Source organism: Pongo pygmaeus, chromosome 18, assembly GCF_028885625.2.
Source record: "Pongo pygmaeus isolate AG05252 chromosome 18, NHGRI_mPonPyg2-v2.0_pri, whole genome shotgun sequence".
NCBI classification, from domain to species: Eukaryota; Metazoa; Chordata; class Mammalia; order Primates; family Hominidae; genus Pongo; species Pongo pygmaeus.
In genome coordinates, this window is record NC_072391.2 from 71,417,232 (window position 1) to 71,442,145 (window position 24,914).

Below are 24,914 nucleotides of genomic sequence, written 5' to 3' on the forward strand. Positions count from 1 at the left end.
TTTATACACTATAGAAAATGCCTAAGAAGACAGGAGCAGTGGCCTGTGTCTACAGTGCCAGCTACTCCTGAAGCTGAGGTTGGAGGATCGCCTGAGCTCAGAAGTTCGAAGCCAGCCTGGGCAACATAGTGAAACCATCTCCTCTTTAAAAAAAAAAAAAAAAAAATGTGGCCAGGTGCAGTGGCTCACGCCTGTAATCCCAGCACTTTGGGAGGCCAAGGTGGTGGATCACGAGGTCAGGAGTTCAAGACCAGCCTGGTCAAGATGGTGAAACTCTGTCTCTACTAAAAATACAAAAATCAGCTGAGCATGGTGGTGGGTGCCTGTAATCCCAGCTACTTGGGAGGCTGAGGCAGAGAATTGCTTGATCCCAGGAGGCAGAGGTTGCAGTGAGCTGAGATCATGCCACTGCACTCCAGCCTGGGCAACAGAGCGAGCCTCTGTCTCAAAAAAAAAAAAAAAAAATGCTTAAGATACACACAAAACTGATAACCGCGGCTGCCCCTGGTGAGGGCCTCTAGAAGGGTGAGGGTGGATTGAGTATGCTTTATCCTCTGAAATTATTTTCCATACGCATTTTTTTTTAATTAGAGACAGGGCCTTGCTATGTTGCCCAGGCTGGAGTGCAGTGGCTATTCACAGGCACAATTACAGCACACACTATATCCTTGAACTCCTGAGCTCAAGAGGTTCACCTGCCTCTGCTTCCCAAGTAGCTGGGACTACAGGTGTGTGCAGCTGTACTTGGCTCCATGTTTCCCTTTTAAAAATGTATTTCAGACAAACAAGAAAGGGTATAACAAATACTTAGATTCCCACCTCAAAACTTAATAAATAAAATTACTAAGGTCCAATTGATAATCTCCGTATACTCATCCCGGGAAGACAGCAGCTATCCTAAATTTGGTGTTTATCCTTCCCGTACATGATTTTAGCACGTGTTTTTTCTTCTACTAAATAAATATGCAAGCCTGGGCAACGTAGGGAGACCCCATCTCTACCAAAAAAAAACAACAACAACAAAAAAAAAAACACTTTTTTTAAGTAGCTGGGCGTGATGGCGCGAGCCTGTAGTCCCAGCTACTCCTGAGGCTGAGGTGGGAGGATCACTTGATCCCAGGAGTTCAAGGCTGCAGTGAATCATGATCATGCCACTGCATTCCAGCCTGTCTCAAAACAAAACAAAAAACAAAAAAACTTAAAAATAGCATCGGGGTTTCAGACTTTCCTAAGTTCAACCCCAATACACCTGCGCATTGTGAGACTCCGGCTAAGAAGGAACCTGGTTTCCAAAGTGGGCGTGGAGAGAAGAGTGTTCGGGGAATAAGAGCATCTGGATTGGAATTCAGCCTCCTGCATTTACTCCCACGTGAGCCTAGCCAGTCTCAGTTTCCCCCGAAATCACAGGAAGTACCCACCTCACAGATGGAGGATTCTAGATCACAAGGCTAAGACCTTGGGCTGAAGCCTCGAGAAATATTGTTATTCCTCTACCCAGGAGTAGGGGCGAGGAAGGTACCTAAACGTGGGGGAAAGAGTCTGGCTTCTACCCTCGCAGATACTCACGTCGCCCACAGGCAGGGCGATGGGAAACCGCCGCAGGGCGCGACCTCCGACGCGGCCGGCAGCCCCAGCCATCGCGGCTGAGCATGGCAGTTACACTCCAACAACCGCTGCTCTTGGCACTGGCCAAGCCGGAGCCTCATTGGCTGAGGCCTGGAAATCCTGTCAGCCAATCAGCTGAGGGGACGGTACAGCGCTCGGGCATGCGCCCCAGGAACTCTGGGGGCCAAAGACCAGCGCAAGCCTCCCGCAGAGGGCTTTGTTTCCTGCTAAATGTCTGGCTTCCTGGTGAGACTGGGAACTCCATGAGGGCAGGGCAAGATCTTTAACCTTCATCCTCAGTGACTAACACATAGTGGTCACTCATTTGGTGAATGATGAGCCATTAGCATCTCGCCCCGTGAGTCAAACTTTTTAAAAATTTTGCAAATAGGTCTGAACAAATAGGTGCAGACGCACATCCTCTAATCTAGACCCTTGGTATTCGAAGTATAATCTCTCAGCAGCATAGATATCGCCTGAAGCCTGTTAAAAATGCAGGCTCTCGGCCGGGCGCGGTGGCTCACGCCTGTAATCCCAGCACTTTGGGAGGCCGAGGCGGGTGGATCACGAGGTCAGGAGATCGAGGCCATTCTGGCTAACACTGTGAAACCCCGTCTCTACTAAAAATATAAAAAATGAGCTGGGCGTGGTAGCAGGTGCCTGTAGTCCCAGCTACTCGCGAGGCTGAGGCAGGAAAATGGCGTGAACTCGGGAGGCGGATCTTGCAGTGAGCCGAGATCACGCCACTGCACTGCAGCCTGGGCGACAGAGTGAGACTCCGTCTCAAAAAAAAATTCAGCTCTCCCTCTCCCTCTCCCTCCTCTCCCTCCTCTCCCTCTCCTTTCTTCGGTCTCCCTCTCCTTCTTTTTTCGGTCTCCCTCTGTTGCCGAAGCTGCACTGTACTGCCGTGATCTCGGCTCGCTGCAACCTCCCTGCCTCGGCCTGCCGAGTGCCTGGGATTGCAGGCGCGCACCGCCACGCCTGAATGGTTTTTGTATTTTTGGTGGAGACAGGGTTTCGCCGTGTTGACCGGGCTGGTCTCCAGCTCCTGGCCTCGAGTGATCTGCCTGCCTCAGCCTCCCGAGGTGCTGGGATTGCAGATGGAGTCTCGCTCACTCAATGCTCAATGGTCCTCAGGCTGGAGTGCAGTGGCGTTATCTCGGCTCGCTACAACCTCCACCTACCAGCCTCCTGCCTTGGCCTCTTAAAGTGCTAAGATTACAGCCTCTGCCCCGCCGCCACCCCGTCTAGGAAGTGAGGAGCGTCTCTGCCTGGCCGCCCATTGTCTGGGATGTGAGGAGCCCCTCTGCCCAGCCGCCCCATCTGGGAAGTGAGGAGCACCTCTGCCCGGCCGCCATCCCGTATAGGAAGTGAGGAACGTCTCTGCCCGGCCGCGCATCGTCTGGGATGTGAGGAGCGCCTCTGCCCGGCCGCCCCGTCTGGGAAGTGAGGAGCGTCTCTTTCCGGCCGCCCCGTCTGGGAGGTGAGGAGTGCCTCTGCCCGGCTGCCACCCCGTCTGGGAGGAAGTGAGGAGCACCTCTGCCCGGCTGCCCCGTGTGGGAGATGAGGAGCACCTCTGCCTGGCCTCCCCGTCTGGGAGGTGAGGAGCGCCTCTGCCTGGCCGCCACCCCGTCTGGGAGGAAGTGAGGAGCGCCTCTGCCCGGCTGCCCCATCTGGGAAGTGAGGAGCACCTCTGCCCGGCCGCCCCGTCTGGGAGGTGAGGAGTGCCTCTGCCCGGCCGCCCCGTCTGGGAGGTGAGGAGCGCCTCTGCCCGGCCGCCCCGTCTGGGAGGTGAGGAGTGCCTCTGCCCGGCTGCCACCCCGTCTGGGAGGAAGTGAGGAGCACCTCTGCCCGGCTGCCCCATCTGGGAGATGAGGAGCACCTCTGCCCGGCCGCCCCGTCTGGGAGGTGAGGAGCGCCTCTGCCTGGCCACCCCGTCTGGGAGGTGAGGAGTGCCTCTGCCCGGCCGCCACCCCGTCTGGGAGGAAGTGAGGAGCACCTCTGCCCGGCTGCCCCGTCTGGGAGGTGAGGAGCGCCTCTGCCCGGCCGCCACCCCGTCTGGGAGGAAGTGAAGAGCGCCTCTGCCCGGCTGCCCCGTCTGGGAGGTGAGGAGCGCCTCTGCCCGGCCGCCACCCCATATGGGAAGTGAGGAGCGCCTCTGCCCGGCCGCCCCGTCTGGGAGATGAGGAGCACCTCTGGCTGGCCGCCACCCCGTCTGGGAGGAAGTGAGGAGCGCCTCTGCCCGGCTGCCACCCCGTATGGGAAGTGAGGAGCGCCTCTGCCTGGCCACCCCGTCTGGGAGGTGAGGAGCGCCTCTGCCCGGCCGCCACCCCGTCTGGGAGGAAGTGAGGAGCACCTCTGCCCGGCCGCCCCGTCTGGGAAATGAGGAGCGCCTCTGCCCGGCCACCCCGTCTGGGAAGTGAGGAGTGCCTCTGCCTGGCCGCCACCCTGTCTGGGAGGAAGTGAGGAGCGCCTCTGCCCGGCCTCCCAGTCTGGGAAGTGAGGAGCGCCTCTGCCCGGCCGCCCTGTCTGGGAGGTGTACCCAACAGCTCTGAAGAGACAGCGACCATCGGGAGCGGGCCATGAGGACGATGGCGGTTTTGTTGAAAAGAAGGGGGGGAGGTGTGGGGAAAGGAAGGAGAGATCAGATTGTTGCTGTGTCTGTGTAGAAAGAGGTGGGCATAGGAGACTCCATTTTGTTCTGACTAGGAGAAATTCTTCTGCCTTGGGATGCTGTTGATCTATGGCTTTTTCCCCAGCCCCGTGCTCTCTGAAACATGTGCTGTGTCAACTCAGGGTTAAATGGATTAAGGGCGGTGCAAGATGTGCTTTGTTAAACAGATGCTTGAAGGCAGCATGCTCTTTAAGAGTCATCACCACTCCCTAATCTCAAGTACCCAGGGGCACAAACACTGCAGAAGGCCGCAGGGACCTCTGCCTAGGAAAACCAGAGACCTTTGTTCATGTGTTTATCTCCTGACCTTCTCTCCACTATTATCCTATGACCCTGCCATATCCCCCTCTCCAAGAAACACCCAAGAATCATCAATAAATACTAAAAAAAAAAAAAAAAAAAAAATACATTAATAAAAGAGGAAGTAAAAAAAAAAAAAAAATTCAGGCTCTCAGGCCCTACCCCAGACCTATTCAATTTAGCAGTATTTTAAGATCCTAGGTGATTCCTTTAGCATTTTATGGTCTGAAAAGTACATTAGGCAAAAAAATAATATGCTTAATTGAAATATTCCTTTAGAGGCTCTTAAAAATTCAGCCATCCCCATTTGACTTAGTACCGAGTAACTGAGCATTGTAAACCCATTTTACAGATGCTAAAAGTAGCTAAGATGCCATGGGAGAGTTAAGAGTCTAGAGCTACATCCTTCCAAAACTATGTTAGTTTTTTTTCACTTGTTTCCATTTCTTTCTTTCTTTTTCTTTTTTTTAATTGAGACACTGTCTGATTCTGTCACCCAGGCTGGAGTGCAGTGGCACGAGCATGGCTTACTGCATCCTCTACTTCCCTAGCTCAAGCTATCCTCCAACCTCAGCCTCCTGAATAGCTGGGACTACAGATGCACGCCACCACACCCAGCTAATTTTTGTATTTTTTTGTAGAGATTGAGTTTTGTCATGTTGCTCAGGCTAGTCTCAAACTCCTGGGCTCAAGCCATCCACCCACTTCAGAATCCCAAAGTATGGTGATTAAAGGCATACGCCATCATGCTGGCCTGTTTCTGTTTGTTTTTATTATTTTTTTAATTTAATTTAATTTTTTGAGACAGAGTTTCGCTCTCGTCGCCCAGGCTGGAGTGCAATGGCACAATCTTGACTCACTGCAGCCTCTGCCTCAGCCTTCTGAGTAGCTGGGATTACAGGTGGCTGCCACCACACCTAGCAATTTTTGTATTTTTAGTAGAGATGGGGTTTCACCAGGTTGGCCAGGCTGATTTTGAACTCCCAACCTCAGGTGATCTGCCCACCTTGGCCTCCCAAAGTGTTGGGATTACAGGCATGAGCCACTGCACCCGGCCTGTTGTTCTTTTTAAGATGGGGTTTCACTCTGCGGCCCAGGCTGGGGTGTAGTGGGGCAGTCACAGCTGTTGTACTATTTGAGTCCTTTGGTTATCTTTCTCATGCCCCAAGATGGAGTTCAACAAATGTTCTACTGAAGAGCAAGCCATGTGCATATCGCTCACTCCCACCTACAGGCCTATTTGCTTAGCCTAGAATAAATCAAGAACTTGCCAGTAGTTTCCTAAAATACATAATTTGCACATGACATTAAGATAGCTTTCTTTCTAGCATGTGGTTGACATTATCTACAAGAGAAAAATATCACAGAAAAATATCATTAGATAATTATAGAAGAATGAGACTTTTGGGCCTCAATTACAATTTCTCTCCTTTTTTTTGTTTTAAGAGACAAGGGGGCCGGACGCGATGGCTCACGCCTGAAATCCCAACACTTTGGGAGGCCAAGGCAGGCGAATCACCTGAGGTCGGGGGTTCAAGACCAGCCTGGCCAACATGGTGAAACCCCCATCTCCACTAGAAATAGAAGAAAAAAAAATAACTGGGCATGGTGGTGGGCGCCTGTAATCTCAGCTACTCGGGAGGCTGAGGCAGGCAGCAGATGTTGACATGAACCAAGATCATGCCATTGCACTCCAGCGTGGGCAACAAGAGTGAAACTCTGCCTCAAAAAAAGAAAAAAAAAAAAGAGAGAGAGAGAGAGACAAGGGTCCTGCTTTGTTGCCCAGGCTGGAGTGCAGTTGTGAGATCTTAGCTCACTGCAGCCTTCAGCTTTTGGGCTCCAAGTGATTCTCCTTCCTCAGCCTCTTGAGTAGCTGGGACTACAGATGAATGCCACCATGCCTAGCTAATTAAAAAGAATTTTTTTTTTTTATCGGAGTCTCACTATGTTGCCTAGGCTGGTTTCAAACTCTTGGGCTCCACTGATCCTCCTGCCTTGGCCTTCCAAAGTGTTGGGATTATAGGTGTGAGTCTCTGTGCTGGCCTACAATCTCTCTTAACGGGTGAATAAAAAATTCTTATTTATTTATTTATTTATTTTGAGACAGAGTCTCGCTCTGCGGCCCAGGCTGGAGTGCAGTGGCCTGATCTCAGCTCACTGCTAGCTCCACCTCGCGGGTTCACGCCATTCTCCCGCCTCAGCCTCCAGAGTAGCTGGGGCTACAGGCGCCGGCCACCATGCCTGGCTACTTTTTTTGTATTTTTTAGTAGAGACGGGGTTTCGTTGTGTTAGCCAGGATGGTCTCGATCTCCTGACCTCGTGATCCGCCTGCCTAGGCCTCCCAAAAGTGCTGGGATTACAGGCATGAGCCACCGTGCCAGGCCAAAAAATTCTTTTAATCTGTTTATAATTATTTTATTAGTGAAGGTACTATCCTAGTAACAACAACTCTGGCAGCAGAACTAAATTATTGAGATTACAACCTGTATTATTTTATTTTCAAAGTACAATTCATACATACCTTTTGGCTTTCTATTTTAAGTGTGGTGGCACAGAAATCTGACTCATTTCCCAGACTGTTTAGGCTAAATATATGCTATCTAGGGCACTGTGGATCAGAATAAACATTTGTATTTCCTGGTTTTGCCCTCAGCTGTGTTACTTAACCTCTCTCTCTGCCTTATTTTACTCTATTAAAAGCAGATAGTAGTAGTAACTCATGATAAGTTTGGGAGGATTAAAAGCTTAGATTGGTGCCTGCTGTATACTAAGTGCTCAACAAATGTTAGGTTCGATTACTATTTGTGAGCTGCTATGAAGTGGGAAGGTAAATCAAATGATTTATGTTTTTACTGGCTTTTGGGCTTGACCTTTTTGTGTAGGATGCTCTTTTTGCATAAAAAGTTTTATTTTTCTGTAATGTCTGTAACTGAGTTATGATCAGCAGCACAATTTATTACCCGTGTATTTGGATATATCAGATGATGTAGGTAATAGTGCAGTGGTTAAGAGCATGGGCTTTGGAGTTAAATAGACACAGGTTTGGATCCTGTCTCTGCAACTTACTATTGGGTGGGAACTTGTGCAAGGTAATTTCCTCATTTGTAAAAAGGGGACTCCAGCTGACCTCATACACAGTTTAAAAATCAAATGAAATAAGCATGTGAAATGTTTGATACAATGCCTCACATATAAATACATACATATTTTTGAGACAGGGCCTCGCTCTGTCGCCCAAGGAATGCAGTGTCACGATCAGGGCTCACTGCAGCCTCAACTTCCTAGGCTCAAGTGATCCTCCCACTTCAACCTCCCAAGTAGCTGGGACTACAAGCATACGCCACTATGCCTGGCTAATTTTTTTTTTTTTTTGAGACGGAGTGTTGCTCTGTCGCCAGGCTGGAGTGCAGTGGCGCCATCTCGGCTCACTGCAACCTCCGCCTCCCGAGTTCAGGCGATTCCCTTGCCTCAGCCTCCCGAGTGGCTGGGACTACAGGCACGCGCCCGGCTAATTTTGTGTTTTTAGTAGAGAGGGAGTTTCACCATGTTGGCCAAGATGCTCTCGGTCTCCTGACTTCGTCATCCGCTGGCCTCAGCCTCCCAAAGTGCTGGGATTACAGGTGTGGGCCACCGCGCCCGGCCTTTTTAAAAATTTTTCGTAGAGACAGGGTCTAGTTATGTTGACCAGGCTGGTCTCCAACTCCTGGGTTCAGGTGATCTTCCCACCTTGGCCTCCCAAAGTGTTGCAATTATAGGCATGAGCCACCGCACCTGGCATGTATATATGTATATGTATATATATATGTTCACCCTCCTCCCCCAGGCCTATAAATATTAACTTTTTTTTTACAAAGGCAAATCGAGGACCAGATGCTGATCCAATCGTACCTCAACTACTGATGTTATTTCTTCCACACCAAATTCAAGGTCTCCCTAGGACAAGTGTAATCATGGGCACAATGTCAGAATCTTTGAGGGCTGCGTATCACTCAGCAACTAAAATAAACAACTATACCAAGATCTGTGACCTCTACCAAACACGTTACCGTCTCCCCTTATTAACTATGTCAATTGTGGTGTTAGGAGTTTGCCTATGGAAACTAAAATGTCGACCTCCGGGAGCCGGCGGCTAACTCGATCACGTGACGCACCCCATCCCACCTTTTCTCGCGGTTGCATCAGCCAATTTAGTGCCGCCTTCCCAGGAATCCGCTAATGAACGGATTCGTCCTCAGTTTGACTGGCATGTTGACTGACCAATAATATCTCACTAAGTAAGGCGCGGCAGGGCGCTTTCCGTCGGCGCGCTCTGATTGGACGGGGCGCGGCGGGTTGTGGCAGGCCGTGGTCTGGGGCCGGTACAGCTGCGCGTCTGCTGGAATAGGTACAGCGGGCCTTTGGCCGGGAGCTCTGAGGGAGGAGCTGGGGACGGCGACCCTAGGAGAGGTAGGCGGCCCTCGGAGAGCTCTGCGGTGCTAGGAGAGCGGCTGGGCGCGCAGCCTGGGGCGAAAGCTCGGCAGCCGCCGTGGGCCCCAGGGTCAGGCCCCGCATGGCCTGGAGAAGCCCAGTCTGGGCTGGAGCGGGAGCTGGACAGTGTGGCCTTGCGTTCGCCCCCGGGAGCCCTGCAGGTGTCGCGGCCTCGGGTGGATTTGCTGAGCAAGACCTCACGGTTGCCAACCAGAGGTTTTAGCTCCCTTGGTTTTAATCCTCTAGGGGCGGGTGGGGGCACGGGAGGAAGGATGGGCCAGCTGGGTGCAGTCCTGCTGTGAGCCAGCCATTCCCTGATTTCTTAAAATTAACAGCTGATGCCGGTCCAGGCCCACCTAGACCGTCATCTTCAGCTGTTCTGTAAAACAGTTTGTGACCGTCATCTTCAGCTGTTCTGTAAAACAGTTTGTATTTCTCGGTGTGCTTTGAAGCACGTGAGTTAATTCCGAACTTGTTAAAGGATTAGTATACCTGATCGCGAAATATGTATTTAGTAGCCACTGTACTAGGTGTTGAGGATGTGCTGTAATGGCCCAGGGCCGGGCGCGGAGGCTCACCCCTGTAATCCCAGCACTTTGGGAGGTCGAGGCGGGCGGATCACCTGAGGTCAGGAGTTCGAGACTAGCCTGGCCAACATGGTGAAACCCCGTCTCTACTAAAAATACAAAAATTAGACGAGCGTGGCGGCGCGCGCCAGTAATCTCAGCCACTCGGGAGGCTGAGGCATGAGAATCGCTTGAACCCGGCAGGCGGAGGTTGCAGTGAGCTGAGATCACACCATTGCACTCCAGCCTGGGTGACAGAGTGAGACTCAGTTTCCAAAAAAAAAAAAAAAAAAAAAAAGCCCAGAACAGTCGTTGCTGCTGAGATGGAACTGACAGCCTAATGGGGGAGGCGCACATTAAACAAGCCATGAAGTGCATGTGGAAATTATGAAGGGAAACACTTGAAGCTGTGAGACAGTAAAAGAGGGGAAGCCTTATCAAGAAGGGGAAGGCGGCCGGGCGCGGTGGCTCACGCCTGTAATCCCAGCACTTTGAGAGATCGAGGTGGGCGGATCACGAGGTCAGGAGATCGAGACCATCCTGGCTAACACGGTGAAACCCCATCTCTACCAAATATACAAAAATAGCCGGGCGTGGTGGCGGGCGCCCGTAGTCCCAGCTACACAGGAGGCTGAGGCAGGAGAATGGCGTGAACCCCGGAGGTGGAGCTTGCAGTGAGAGGAGATCGCGCCACTGCAGTCCAGCCTGGGCGACAGAGAGAGACTCCGTCTCAAAAAAAAAGGGGGGAAGGGTTTCTTAAATAAGTGTCTTGGCCAGGCGCGGTGGCTCATCCCTGTAATCCCAGCACTTTGGGAGGCCAAGGCCGAGGCGGGCAGATCACCTGAGGTCAGGAGTTCGAGACCAGCCTGACCAACATGGAGAAACCCCGTCTCTACTAAAAATACAAAATTAGCCAGGTGTGGTGGCACATGTCTGTATTCCCAGCTACTCCAGAGGCTTAGGCTTAGGCAGGAGAATCGCTTGAAGCCGGGAGGCGGAGCTTGCAGTGAGCTGAGGTTGCACACCATTGCACTCCAGCCTGGGCTGCAAGAGTGAAACTCCATCTCAAAAAAAAAAAAAAAGTGTCTTTACGTTTGTTGTTGTTTGAGTCAGGGTCTCACCCTGTTACCTAGGCTGGAATGTTTTGGTGTGACCATAGCTCACTGCAGCCTCAATTTCTGTGCTCAAGCAACCCTTTGGATTCAGCCTCCCAAGTAGCTGGGTCTGCAGGTGCACACCACCACACCTGGCCAATTAAAAAAAAAATTGACCTCCCAGGCTCAGGTGTTCCCATGTTGCCCAGGCTGGTCTTGAGTTCCTGGCCTCAAGCACTCCTCCTGTTTCAGCCTCCGAAAGTGCTGGGATTACAGGCATGAGCCACTGTCCCTAGCAAATAAGTTTCTTTGGAATTGATAGAAGTGAGAAATTTACTAGCAAAAGGGAAAGGAGTGGGGCAGACAGCTTACCTGGCACATGAAGAGCGTGATAAAAGGTCCTGTGGCAGCCCAGTGCAGTGGCTCATACCTATAATGGCAGCACTTTGGGAGGCTGAGGTGGGCCCATCGGTTGAGCCCACGAATTTGAGACCAGCCTGTCTCTACAAAAAAATTAGCCAGTCGTGATGGTGAGCACCTGTGGTCCCAGCTCCTTGAGGGTCTGAGGTAGGAGGATCACCTGAGCCCGGGAGGCAGACATGGCAATGAGTTGTGATTGTGCCACTGCCTTCCAGCCTGGGTGACAGAGCGAGACCTTTCTCAAAAAAAAAAAAAAAAAAAAAAAAATGTTGAAACAGGTCTCGCTCTGTCACCCAGGCTGGAGTGCAATGGCAGGATCTCGGCTCGCTGCAGCCTCTACCTCCCAGGTTCAAGCAATTCTCCTGCCTCAGCCTCCCAAGTAGCTGGGATTACAGGCACCCACCACCATGCCCAGCTAATTTTTGTATTTTTAGTAGAGATGGGGTTTCACCATGTTGGCCAGGCTGTTCTCGAACTCCTGACCTTAGGTGATCCACCCGCCTCGACCTCCCAAAGTGCTGGGATTACAGGCGTGAGCCACTGCACCTGGCCGAAAATTTTCTGTTGCCCATGCTGGAGTGCAGTGGCATGATCTGGGCTCACTGCAACCTCTGCCTCCCAGGTTCAAGTGATTGTCCTGCCTCAGCCTCCCAAGTAGCTGGGATTACAGGTGCATGCCACCACACCCCGCTAATTTTTTGTTGTTGTATTTTTAGTAGAGACAGGGTTTCACCGTGTTAGCCAGGATGGTCTCAATCTCCTGACCTTGTGATCTGCCTGCCTCGACCTCCCAAAGTACTGGGATTATAGGCGTGAGCCACTGTACCTGGCCTCAAAAATTTTTTTTAAATACAAAAAATTAGCCGGGTTTGGTGGCACATGCCTGTAGTCCTAGCTACTCCGGAGACTGAGGTGGGAGGAACACCTGAGCCTAGAAGGCCAAGTGATTGCACCATTGCCTGCACTCCAGCCTGGGTGACAGAGAGGGAGACCCTGTCTCAAAAAAAAAAAAAAAAAAAAAATTCCTGTGGAGTGGCTGGAGCCACAGCATGATTTAAGGCACCCAAGACCTTTACAGCTCCTGTTATTAAGTGAAACCTGAGGTTCTGCCTTTGTGTTACCTCTGTATCCCATATAGCCTTCCAGTGAATAAATCAATGAGTTTATGTTGAATAAATATATTGAATTTATATTGAATACATATAAATTTAGATTGAATAAATAAATGGGGGTAAACAAATGAATGTGGGGATACAGCTTTTAATAGTTCCAGCCTTCGTAGGCTCATAGTTAATATATTCAGTCCTTTTACATAATACTGCAGTTAATTCTGTATATGATAGTCTCCCCAGGAAGGACATAGGCTGTCATTCAGTTTGATTCTTGGCACATAGTATGCATTCATTATGGTGAATGAGTAAGCAAAAATGGGAAATTCATGTGTCTTTTGGAAAGTAGCTGGAGTCAGGATCTCCTGTTCACTTTGTACATCCCTATTGTATCTTCCTCATAAGAAGAAAACTTTGGCTGGGCATGGTGGCTCATGCCATCCCAACACCTTGGGAAGTTGAGGCCAGGAGTTCGAGACCAGCGTGAGCAGCATAGCAATACTCCATCTATAACAGAAACAGAAATTAGCTGGGCGTGGTAGCTCATGCCTGTAATCCTAGCACTTTGGGAGGCTGAGGCTGGCAGATCACCTGAGGTCAGGAGTTCGAGACTAGGCTGAGGAACATGGTGAAACCCTGTCTCTATTAAAAATACAAACATTAGCTGGGTGTGGTGGCACTTACCTGTAATCCAAGTTACCCGGGAGGCTGAGGCAGGAGAATCGCAGGAACTCGGGAGGTGGAAGCTGCAGTGAGCTGAGATTGTGCCACAGCGCTCCAGCCTGGGCGACAGAGTGAGACTCTGTCTCAAAAAAATAAGAAAAAAAAAGAAATTAACTGGGCATGGTGGTGTGCAACTGTAGTCCCAGTTACTTGGGAGGCTGAGGCAGGAGGATCACTTGATCCTCGGAGTTTAAGGCTGCTTAAGTGATTGTCCCACTGCACTCCAGTCTGGACAGAACCAGAAAAAAAGAAGAAAACTTTCAGCTAAACAACTTCAAAGTAATATTATCCATTCTGTTCCTTCAAGGTTTTCCTTTTTTTTTTTTTTTTTTTTTTTTAGACGGAGTCTCCCTCAGCCACCCAGGCTGGAGTGCAGTGGCGCGATCTCGGCTTACTGCAACCACCATCTCCTGGGTTCAAGCGATTCTCCTGTCTCAGCCTCCTGAGTAGCTGGGATTATAGGCACTCGCCATCATGCCCAGCTAATTTTTGTATTTTAGTAGAGACGGGGTTTCACCATGTTGGCCAGGCTGGTCTTCAACTCCTGACCTCAGGTGATCCACCCACCTCAGCCTCCCAAAGTGCTGGGATTACAGGCGTGAGCCACCGCACCTGGCGTAAGGTTTTCCATTTTACAGATTGCTTGCAAATACAGTATAGCTTTTGATCCTCTCAACACCTCAGTTGAGTAGGCAGAGTAGATACTGCTTTTTTACAGAAAAGGAACTGAACTCAGGCAAAAGTGAATTAAGGTTACGGTTGGGTCTGGAATTCCAGAGACTTTTTGATAATAATAATATTGTGAATAAGATGGTTCTCATTTTTCTAGACACAGCACTGTGTGGCACTACAGCACCATGCCAGTGATCAGCACTCTCACCAAAGCCTGTCACTTCTCCCCAGCCTACCTCTCAGGGAAATCGTAATATCTATGAAAGAGCTGTTTTTGTTTTTGTTTGTTGACACAAGGTCTCGCTCTGTAGCCCAGGCTGGAGTGCAGTGGCACCATCTTGGCTCACTGCAAGCTCCGCCTCCTGGGTTCATGCCATTCTCCTGCCTCAGCCTCCCGAGTAGCTGGGACTACAGGCGCCTGCCACCACGCCCGGATTATTTTTTGTATTTTTAGTATAGACGGGGCTTCACCGTGTTAGCCAAGATAGTCTTGATTTCCTGACCTCGTGATCCACCTGCCTTGGCCTCTCAAAGTGCTGGGATTACAGGCGTGAGCCACTGCGCCCTGCCATTTTTGTTTTTTTGAGATGGAGTCTTACTCTGTCACCCAGGCTGGAGTGCAGTGGCGCGATCTCGGCTCACTGCAACCTCTGCCTCCCGGGTTCGTGCCATTCTCCTGCCTTAGCCTTGCGAGTAGCTGGGACTACAGGCGCCCGCCACCACGCCCGGCTAATTTTTTGTATTTTTTTCTAGTAGAGACGGAGTTTCACCATGTTAGCCAGGATGTTCTCGATCTCCTGACCTTGTGATCCGCCCACCTGGCTAATTTTTTCACTATTTGTATTGACAAGGTCTTGCTATGTTGCCCAGGGTGGTCTCAAACTCCCGGGCTCAAGCAATTCTGCCACCTCGGTCTCCCAAAGTGCTGGGATTACAGGCGTGAGCCACCACGCCCAACTTGTGAAAGAGCTTTGAAGTCATAAAGTTGTTTCTCCACCAGTTCCCTTGTACTTTCACTTTCAGTAAGCTGTGCCTCCAAAGTGGGGCTACAACATCCCCACTCCCTAGTAATCTAATGGCTGCAAGGCAGCCGTTTGCTGTTAGGGTTCTTGGGGGATGTAGGCTACATAGAGGTAGGTACATTCCTGCTACATACAGGTGGTCCCTTGTACAGATAGGCCCATCCCCAGGACTATTGCTGCTGACAGCAGCCTCACCAAGACATCAGGCCAAACCTAGAGACCCTGGCTTTGGGGCTAGTGGAACTTTGCAGTTCTAGGCGTGTACATTAACACAAAGCTGAAGGGATCTTTAGAGATAATCTCATATGGACCCCTCCTTTTGTTGGTGAAGTGACTCCCTCAGGACTTGGAGCTAGAACTCAAACCCCGGTCTTCTGAGCCTCTCTCCCTCTTCCCCAGTTGGACTAAACTGAGGGGTTTTGTTCCCCTTTTTTTCTTCTTTTTTTGTTTTTTTTGAGACGGAGTCTCTCTCTGTCACCAGGCTGGAGTGCAGTGGTGCAGTCTTGGCTCATTGCAACCTCCGCCTCCTGGGTTCAAGCGATTCTCCTGCCTCAGTCTCCCAAGTTGCTGGGATTACAGGCACGCGCCACCATGCCCAGTTACTTTTTGTATTTTTAGTGGAGATGAGGTTTCACCATGTTGGCCAGGCTGGTCTTGAACTCCTGACCTTGTGATCCGCCCACCTCGCCCTCCCAAAGTGCTGGGATTACAGGCATGAGCCATCGTGCCTGGCTGTCCCCCTTTTTTTCTAATTCCTAGTCTCGGGCCTGGCACAGAGCAGATGCTCGATACATATTTGTTTAATGAACAAACATCCAGCAGCACTGTGCTTGGTGTGCTGGGATGTTGAACCTCTTGAGGTTGGCATGGGAAGGAAGAACGGATGGGGCTGCTGTCTGCTGGTGCTGTGGTGTTGCTTTGATGATGATTTTAGCCTTGGACATTACGACATAGAGATTTTAGGATCAAACAACTCACCTGAGTTCTGCTTTGACTTGGCTTGAGAAGCCAGAAGTCTTGTGTAATGCGTACTTTGACTTTCAATTCCCTTAATTTTCCTTCATTTTTTTTTTCTTTGATTAGTTCTTTGGGGTGACTTTCAAGATGGACTCGACTCTAACAGCAAGTGAAATCCGGCAGCGATTTATAGATTTCTTCAAGAGGAACGAGCATACCTATGTTCACTCATCTGCCACCATCCCATTGGATGACCCCACTTTGCTCTTTGCCAATGCAGGCATGAACCAGGTAAGGGTTTTTCCTTTTTTCTTGGCTTTTGGTTCACATAAGAGGCAGCAGAGCCCAGATAAAAGCACAGCCCTGGGGTCAGACCGATTCTGGTTCTGTCACTCCCTGTGTGATCTTGTGGAACTGTATGTGGTGGACCTCAGTTTCTTTGTGAAATGAGGAATAATATTGCCTGCCTGTAGGTATTAGTGAGAAGCGAATAAGATAACGCATACAAAATGTTTAGCACAGTATTTCGCACATAGTAGGTACTCAAACATTAACTTTTTTTTTTTTTTTCTGAGATGGAGTCTTGCTCTGTCACCCAGGCTGGAGTGCAGTGGCGCGATCTCGGCTCACTGCAAGTTCTGCTTTCTGGGTTCACGCCATTCTCCTGCCCCAGCCTCCCGAGTAGCTGGGACTACAGGTGCCCGCCACCATGCCTGGCTAATTTTTTTGTATTATTATTATTATTTTTTTTTTTTTGAGACACAGTCTCTTCTCTGTCACCCAGGCTGGAGTGCAGTGGCGTGATCTCCGCTCACTGCAAGCTCCGCCCCCCAGGTTCATGCCATTCTCCTGCCTCAGCCTCCCGAGTAGCTGGGACTACAGGTGCCCACCACCACGTCCGGCTAATTTTTTTGTATTTTTAGTAGAGACGGAGTTTCACCATGTTTGCCAGGATGGTCTCGATCTCCTGACCCTGTGATCCACCCGCCTCGGCCTCTCAAAGTGCTGGGATTACAGGCATGAGCCACCACACCCGGCCAGCTATTATTATTTTTTAGAGAGAGGGTCTCACTCTGTCACCCTGGCTGGAGTGCAGTGGCATGATCCTAGCGTGCTGTAGCCTCAGACTCCTGGGCTTAAGTGATCCTCTTATGTCAGTCTCCCAGATAGCTAGGACTACAGGCATGCTTTACCATGTCAGCTTTTAAAATTATTTTATTTATTTATTTTTTAATTTATTGTTTTGAGACAGAGTCTCGCTGTCGTCCAGACTGCAGTGCAGTGGCGCGATCTTGGCTCACTGCAATCTCCGCCTCCCGAGTTCAAGCGATTCTCCTGCCTCGTCCTCCCAAGTAGCTGAAACTACAGGCGTGCGCCACCACACCTGGCTAATTGTTGTATTTTTAGTAGAGATGGGATTTCACCATGTTGGCCAGGCTGTTCTCGAACTCCTGACCTCAGGTGATCCACCCACCTCAGCCTCCCAAAGTGCTGGGATTATAGACATGAGCCACCTTGCCTGGCCTAAATTACTTTATTTATTTATATGCAGAGATGGGGTCTCACCAAGTTGTTCAGGCTGGTCTCGAACTCATGGCCTCAATCCTCCTGCCTTAGCTGCCCAAAGTGCTGTGATTACAGGCGTGAGCTACCACGCCCAGCCCACCTAACGCCTTTCTTGAAACTATTGCCACCAGTGCCATTCTGGATCCATTGCTGAAGAAAATTTATTAGTTAGTACGGTTTATTTGGGGAAGTTGAATTAAAAATATATTTGAGGCTGGGCGCAGTGGCTCACACCTGTAATCCCAACACTTTGGGAGGCCGAGGCAAATAGGTCACTTGAATCCAGAAGTTCGAGACCAGCCTAGGCAACATGGTGAAACCCTGTCTCTTACTAAAAATACAAAAAATTAGCCAGGTGTGGTGGTGCATGCCTGTAGTCCCAGCTTCTGGGGAGGCTGAGGCGGGACGATTGCTTGAGCCTGGGAGGTCAAGGTTATGGTGATCCCTGATCATACCACTGCACTTCAGCCTGCGCAACAGAGTGAGACTCTGTCTCAAAAAAGAAAAGAAAAAGACATTTGAAAGGTTTATTATGAGAGAAAAGGGTTAACTCTTGAAATGATGAAAGCATGACAGGTTTATAAAGGAGTTTAAGAGGAGTTTGTTAGCACGTCTGTGACACTAAACAATACTTCCCAGGCTGGTCGTGGCTGAAGGAGGTTCAGGTTAGATGGTGCTCTCAGGGCTTTCCTGTGATGGTTCTCTTGGAGCCCTGCTCACCCAGTGCATCTGCAGCCGTTAGGATGCTTCTCACTCTGGGATGAGCTGACATTTTCTTTTCTCTTAGGTGTCTTTTCTGGCGTGGAAAGTTAGAAACAGTGGGAACATATTCTACCTCTTATAATATTAACTATAAAATTATGAAAAATGGGGCACAGCGCCCCTGTAATTACATCTACTCAGGAGGCTGAGACGGGAGGATCACTTGAGCCTGGGAATTACAAACCAGCTTGGGCAACACAGTGAGACTGGTCTCACAAAAAAATTATGCTACTTGGGAGGCTGAGGCAGGAGAATCGCTGGAACCTGGGAGGCGGAGGTTGCAGTGAGCCGAGATCACGCCACTGCACTCCAGCCTGGGCGACAGAGTGAGACTCCGTCTCAAAAAAAAAAAAAAATTATGGGCCAGGCACAGTGGTTCATGCCTGTAATTCCAGCATTTTGGGAGGCCAAAGTAAGAGGATTGCTTGAGCCCAGGAGTTGGAGAGGAGCCTGGGCAACATAGGAAGACCCTGTCTGAAAGGAAAAGAGAAAAATTAAAGAAAAATTAAAAGAAAAATTGAAAAATTAGCTGGTGGTGGCTCACACCTGTAGTTCCAGCCTCTTGGGAGGCTGAGGTGGGAGGGTTGCTTGAGCCCAGGAGTTGAGGTGAGCCGTGATCGTGCCACTGGACTTCAGACAGGGTGACAGAGCAAGACCCTGTCTCAAAATGGAAAAAAAAGAAAAATATTTTCAGTTATGTGTGAGTCCTGTGCATATACCTAGAATTGGAGGCACTCATTTTAGGTGGTCTCATTCAACGGGATAGGCTTTTGGAACACTGGAAAGCTTCTGTTTCTATTCAGACATACCTGAGTGCAAGCTTTGTCACCTCCCACATGAGCCGCCTGAACAAGAACCAGGGAGTCCAATGTTTGTAAACTTTTCTTTTTTTTTTTTTTGAGACAGAGTTTTGCTCTTGTTGCCCAGGCTGGAGTGCAATGGTGAAATCTCAGCTTGCTGCAGCCTCCGCCTCCTGGGTTCCTCCGCCTCCTGGGTTCAAGTGATTCTCCTGCTTCACCCTCCCGAGTGGCTAGGATTATAGGTGTCTGCCACCACACCTGGCTAATTTTTATATTTTTAGTAGAGACAGGGTTTCACCATGTTGTCCAGGCTGGTCTCGAACTCCTGGCCTCAGGTGATCCACACGTCTCAGCCTCCCAAAGTGCTGGGATTACAGGCGTGAGCCACCGCACCTGACCCTTTTTTTTTGAGATGAAGTTTCGTCCTGTCGCCCAAGCTGGAATTCAGTGGTGCAATCTCAGCTCACTGCAACCTCTGCCTCCCAGGTTCAAGCAGTTCTCCTGCCTCAGCCTCCCAAGTAGCTGGGACTACAGGCACCCCCCACCATGCCTGGCTAATTTTTATATTTTTAGTAGAGATGGGGTTTCACCATCTTGGCCAGGCTGGTCTCGAACTCCTGACCTTGTGATCCGCCTGGTTTGGCCCCCCAAAGTGCTGGGATTACAGGTGTGAGCCACCACACCCGGCCTTGTAAACATTTTCTTATTGACAGTAGCTGTCAGCCTGCATGCAGCACTTACTATGTGCCAGGCACGGCTCTGTGTCCTTCGCGTACAATAACTCATTTACGCCCAACTCTGTTGCCATCCCTACTGAGGCACTGAGAGCTCAAGTCAGTTGCCCATGCTCACATAGTCGGTAAGTGCCAGTGTGGACTTGAACCCAGATAGTCATTTCCTTAACCTTTGTGCCGTATTGCCTCTTGATCAGCAAATACCTTGCCTTTTTTTTTTTTTTTCTTTCCCGAATTCGAAATGATACTAGGCACCCAGCTAGGTGCCGAAGATACAGAGATGAGGGAGAGAGTGTTTGCTTTTAAGGAGTTCGTGATCTAACACAGGACTGTCCAGTAGAATTTTTTGCAGTGACAGAAATGTTCTCCTCAACATGGCAGCCATCAGTCATGTGTGATTATTGAGCTGGTGTGACTGAGGAACAGAATTTCTAATTTTTTTCTTTCTCTCTTTCTTTTTTTTTTTTTTTTTTGGAGATGGAGTCTCGCTCTGTAGCCCAGGCTGGAGTAGAGTGGCACGATCTTGGCTCACTGCAACCTCTGCCTCCCAGGTTCAAGTGATTCTCCTGCCTCAGCCTCCCGAGTAGCTAGGATTACAGGCATGCACCACCATGCCTGGCTAATTTTGCATTTTTAGTGGAGACAGGGTTTCTCCATGTTGGTCAGGCTGGTCTCAAGCTCCAGACCTCAGGTGATCCGCCCACCTCAGCCTCCTGAAGTGCTGGGGATTACAGGCATGAGCCACTGCGCCCAGCTGAGAATTTCTAATTTTTAAAAATATTAATTACTAATTATTTAATTTTAGTTTTTTATTTTTATAAAAATAGAGAAGGGGGTCTCCCTATGTTTCCCAGGCTGGTGTTGAACTCTGGGCTCGAAGGAATCCTCCCTTCTTGGCCTCCCAAAGTGGTGGGATTACAGGCGTGAGCCACCTTGCCCAGCCTAATTTTAATTCAGTTTTACATGGTTACAAGTGTCTAATGGTAAGACCTGGCGCAGTGATTCATGCCTGTAATCCCAGCACTTTAGGAGGCTGAGGCGGGCAAATCACTTGGAGTTAGGTGTTCGAGACCAGCCTGGCCAACATGACAAAACCCTGTCTCTACTAAAAATACAAAAATTAGCCAGGTGTACCTGTACGTGCCTGTAATCTCAGCTACTTGGGAGGCTGAGGCAGGAGAATCGCTTGAACCTGGGAGATGGAGGTTGCAGTGACCTGAGATTGTGCCACTGTACTCCAGCCTGGGCGACAGCGACTCATCTCAAAAAAAAAAAAAAAAAAAAAAAAAAAGTGTCTAGTGGCTACCAAATTGGATAGCAGTGAATCGAACAGATCTAGTGGGAAAAATAAAGCAAAGTTAACAAATAACAATGATAGATCAAAGCATGACCTGATACATCCTCAGAGCAAGGCCATCCCAGCTAGACAAGTGATACATCCAGTCATTCATCAATGTGCCGGTTTTATTCCCTTAATATGTGTCAGTTTTTTTTTCTTCTTCCTCACATTTACTGCCAAGTGAACATACCAGTTTTCAGGATAAGTTCTTCCAGAAAGATGGTATAAGCCCTGAACATCAGAGACTCGTGAAGAAGCCCACGTTTTACCACATCAACCTGTGGCTGTTAGATCTGGCGGGCCTTTTCCCTCTGCAGGTGGTGTCACTCGTGGTGGGGACTGTTGGGGAGCTGGGTTTAAGGAGAAACTGCTCCACGAGAGGCTACCCTTTGCTTTGGCTCCACCAGGCCACCTGTTCTGACAAGTGTCTATATTCCAGGCATGTTAATCATGAACTGCACAGTTAGTGTGTGGTGGTCTCTTCCTGCTAGTGTGTGGCCACCTGACATCACCTGCACCCTTTAAAAGTTGAACTGCTGTCCTTCTCTTTTAGTTTAAACCCATCTTCCTCAACACAATTGACCCATCTCACCCCATGGCAAAGCTGAGCAGAGCTGCCAATACCCAGAAATGCATCCGGGCTGGGGGCAAACATAATGACCTGGACGATGTAGGCAAGGATGTCTATCATCACACCTTCTTCGAGATGTTGGGTTCTTGGTCTTTTGGAGATTACTTTAAGGTAAGTTCAGAGCAGAAGAACCACTAGGGTTTTGAGGAAAATGGTCTTTTCCACACTGGGAACTGGGTTCTAATTTTGCATGTTTTAAAATATGAAATATCTAGCTGATTCAGGAATGAATGGCATTTATTAATTCTAAGACTTCCTGGAAGTAGTACCTATAATTTGATGATTTCAGTATATATTTGGATTTCTTACATAAACTGATCTTGAATTTGAGTTTAGAGTGAATGTGTTGTGCTTTTCTATCTGTGTTCCTAGCATCTGGTCTCATACTAAATAGATTTTGGTTTGGCAGTGTTCCATATCTTTCTCTCTGTTCTTTTTGTAGGAATTGGCATGTAAGATGGCTCTGGAACTCCTCACCCAAGAGTTTGGCATTCCCATTGAAAGACTTTATGTTACTTACTTTGGCGGGGATGAAGCAGCTGGCTTAGAACCAGATCTGGAATGCAAACAGATCTGGCAAAATTTGGGGTAAGAAGGCAGATCACTTCTTGAGAGTATGGAGGAGTGAAATGACACTCAGTGCCAGAGTGGGGTTTTATGACCTGGAATATGTGGTCATTTCGCATCTCAGGGTTCCTTTTGAGATGCACATGGGGAGGAGTGAGGCTAGATAATCGCTTGAACCCGGAAGGTGGAGGTTGCAGTGACCTGAGATCACTCCACTGCACTCCAGCCTGGGCGACAGAGTAATTATCTTTAGATGCATTCATATCTTTTTTTATTTTTTATTTTTTTGAGACAGAGTCTTGCTCTGTCAGCTAGGCTGGAGTGCAGTGGCATGACCTCAGCTCACTGCAACCTCTGTTTCCTGGGCTCAAGCAATTCTCCTGCCTCAGCCTCCCAAGTAGCTGGGATTACAAGCGTGTGCCATCATGCCCAGCTAACTTTTGTATTTTTTTAGTAGAGACAGGGTTTCACCATGTTGGCCAGGCTGGTCTCGAACTCCTGACCTCAGGTAATCCACTGTGCCCGGCCGCATTCATATGGTTTTTTTTTTGTTTTGTTTTTTTTTTTTTGAGACGGAGTCTTGCTCTGTCTCCCAGACTGGAGTGCAGTGGTGTGATCTCAGTTCACTGCAAGCTCTGCTTCCTGGGTTCATGCCATTCTCCTTCCTCAGCCTCCTGAGTAGCTGGGACTGCAGATGCCTGCCACCACACCCAGCTAAATTTTTTTTTTTTTTTTTTTTTTTTTTTTGGATGGAGTGTCGCTCTGTCACCCAGGCTGGAGTGCAGTAGCGCGATCTCGGCTCACTGTAAGCTCCGCCTCCCGGGTTCACTCTATTCTCCTGCCTCAGCCTCCCGAGTAGCTGGGACTACAGGCGCCCACCACCACGCCCGGCTAATTTTTTTTATTTTTTAGTAGAGACGAGGTTTCCCCGTGTTAGCCAGGATGGTCTCGATCTCCTGAACTCATGATCGGCCTGCCTTGGCCTCCCAAAGTGCTGGGATTACAGGCGTGAGCCACCGCGCCCGGCCCTGCCTGGCTAATTTTTGTATTTTTTGTAGGGACAGGGTTTTGCTATGTTGCCCAGGCTGATCTTGAACTCCTGAGCTCAAGCGATCTGCCTGCTTTGGCCTTTCAAATTGCTGGGATTACAGACATGAGCCACTGTGCCTAGCCAGTTTTTTTGGCATAATGTAATTCTAAAGTATAATCACATAGTATAAAAGCTAAGACAGTAGGTGAGCTATATGTGTTCTGTGTTGTGAACTTGGTAGAATTTGTGAAATGCTGCATCAAGGAGAATCTGAACATGGGGTGTGTGCCCTCTGTAGATAGCTGGGCTGCCCATGATGTGTTTGCCTCATTTTCTTGTTCTTTTTACTTAATTCTTTTGTCCTTTAGTGCATAGCTTTTTACTATCCTTGGAAACAGGGCTGCTTCTCTGTTTTTTTTAATTACTTTTACTCTAGATATATTATTCCAACCCAACCTCACCTTTTACTTGATCTAAAACTTCTATTTGGTTGACTCTGTAGTCTAAGTGTAGTTGGAATTTTTGGTAGTAACACATGTAAAAATTAAATATTAATCTTGACCCTGGTTTTTAAAATCCTCTTCTACTTGACTTCATGTACTGTATATCTACACTTTATTAAGCAAGCACAATCTTGTGTGTGTGTGTGTGTGTGTGTGTGTGTGTGTGTGTCACCCAGGCTGGAGTGCAGTGGCATGATCACAGCTCACTGCAGCCTCAACTTCCTGGGCTCAAGTGATCCTCTCCCGAGTAGCTGGGCCTACAGGCATGGATCACGCCGCCCAGCTAATTTTTTTTTGTATTTTTTAGAGAGACGGGGTTTCACAATGTTGCCCAGGCTGGTCTGGAACTCCTGAGCTCAAGCAATGTGTGTGGCCAGCGTTTTCATTATTATGTGTTCCTTTCTAGGCCTTACCCATGTCCTTGTGTATTTTCATTGAGTTTTGATCATAGCATGTGTATATTTTGTATTTTCTATTGTAGGCACTCTTGAGAAGACTCATGTTCTATTTCTTTAGCGGGTTTTTTTTGTTTTTTTTTTTTTTTTTTGAGATGGAGTTTTGCTCTTGTTGCCCAGGCTGGAATGCAATGGCGCGATCCCGGCTCACCGCAGCCTCCGCCCCCTGGGTTCTAGTGATTCTCCTGCCTCAGCCTCCCGAGTATCTGGGATTACAGGCATGTGCCACCACACCCGGCTAATTTTTTGTATTTTTAGTAGAGACAGGGTTTCTCCATGTTGATGAGGCTGGTCTCAAACTCCCAACCTCAGGTGATCCGCCTGCCTCGGCCTCCCAAAATGCTGGGATTACAGGCATGAGCCACCACGTCCGGCTTCTTTAGCAGGTTTTATGTGCAGGCTTAGCATTAGTACTTGCTGAAGGTTGGAACTTCTTCATTAAAAATTCTAAGAATTTCTTTTTTTTTTCTTTTTTGAGACAGAGTCTCGCTCTGTCGTCTAGGCTGGAGTGCAGTGACATGAGCCACTGTGCCCGGCCAATCCTAAGAATTTCTTTTGCGGTGGTTGCAAGTCTGGGCAGAACTCTTGTCAGGGGCTGTAACTGGGCTTATCTTTACTCCTTTGTCAGGCTGGATGACACCAAAATCCTCCCAGGCAACATGAAGGATAACTTCTGGGAGATGGGTGACACGGGCCCCTGTGGTCCTTGCAGTGAGATCCACTACGACCGGATTGGTGGTCGGGACGCCGCACACCTTGTCAACCATGATGATCCTAATGTGCTGGAGATCTGGAACCTTGTGTTCATCCAGTATAACAGGTGGCCTTGGGGTCCTACTCCATTCCTTTCCTTGAGCTGAGCAGGGGAGGAGGAACTCGGAGCTGTGTGGCTGTCTTCTCAGCTAAAAGCTCATTTCT

At 49.1% G+C, this 24,914-nt stretch overlaps 2 protein-coding genes across 5 annotated transcripts in view; one reads left to right on the forward strand and one right to left on the reverse strand.

The window, feature by feature from the left end:
* LOC129015754 (ATP-dependent RNA helicase DDX19B) overlaps nucleotides 1-1,707 on the reverse strand; it is a 41,979-nt gene extending 40,272 nt beyond the window's left edge. For 2 of the 3 annotated variants that reach the window (XM_054454260.2, XM_054454256.2), the window contains exon 1: nucleotides 1,567-1,707. In XM_054454260.2, coding sequence (XP_054310235.1) covers nucleotides 1,567-1,638 — 72 coding nt within the window. In that variant the 5' untranslated portion in view covers nucleotides 1,639-1,707. The remainder of the gene's footprint in view (nucleotides 1-1,566) is intronic. The other variant, XM_054454258.2, reaches the window with a different exon arrangement.
* A 7,163-nt stretch (nucleotides 1,708-8,870) lies between these two features.
* AARS1 (alanyl-tRNA synthetase 1) overlaps nucleotides 8,871-24,914 on the forward strand; it is a 35,252-nt gene continuing 19,208 nt past the window's right edge. The window contains exons 1-5 of one of the 2 annotated variants that reach the window (XM_054454265.2): nucleotides 8,871-8,963; nucleotides 15,736-15,900; nucleotides 21,364-21,552; nucleotides 21,884-22,029; nucleotides 24,625-24,816. In XM_054454265.2, coding sequence (XP_054310240.2) covers nucleotides 15,757-15,900; nucleotides 21,364-21,552; nucleotides 21,884-22,029; nucleotides 24,625-24,816 — 671 coding nt within the window. In that variant the 5' untranslated portion in view covers nucleotides 8,871-8,963; nucleotides 15,736-15,756. Of the gene's footprint in view, nucleotides 9,026-15,735; nucleotides 15,901-21,363; nucleotides 21,553-21,883; nucleotides 22,030-24,624; nucleotides 24,817-24,914 lie in introns of both variants that reach the window. The other variant, XM_054454266.2, reaches the window with a different exon arrangement.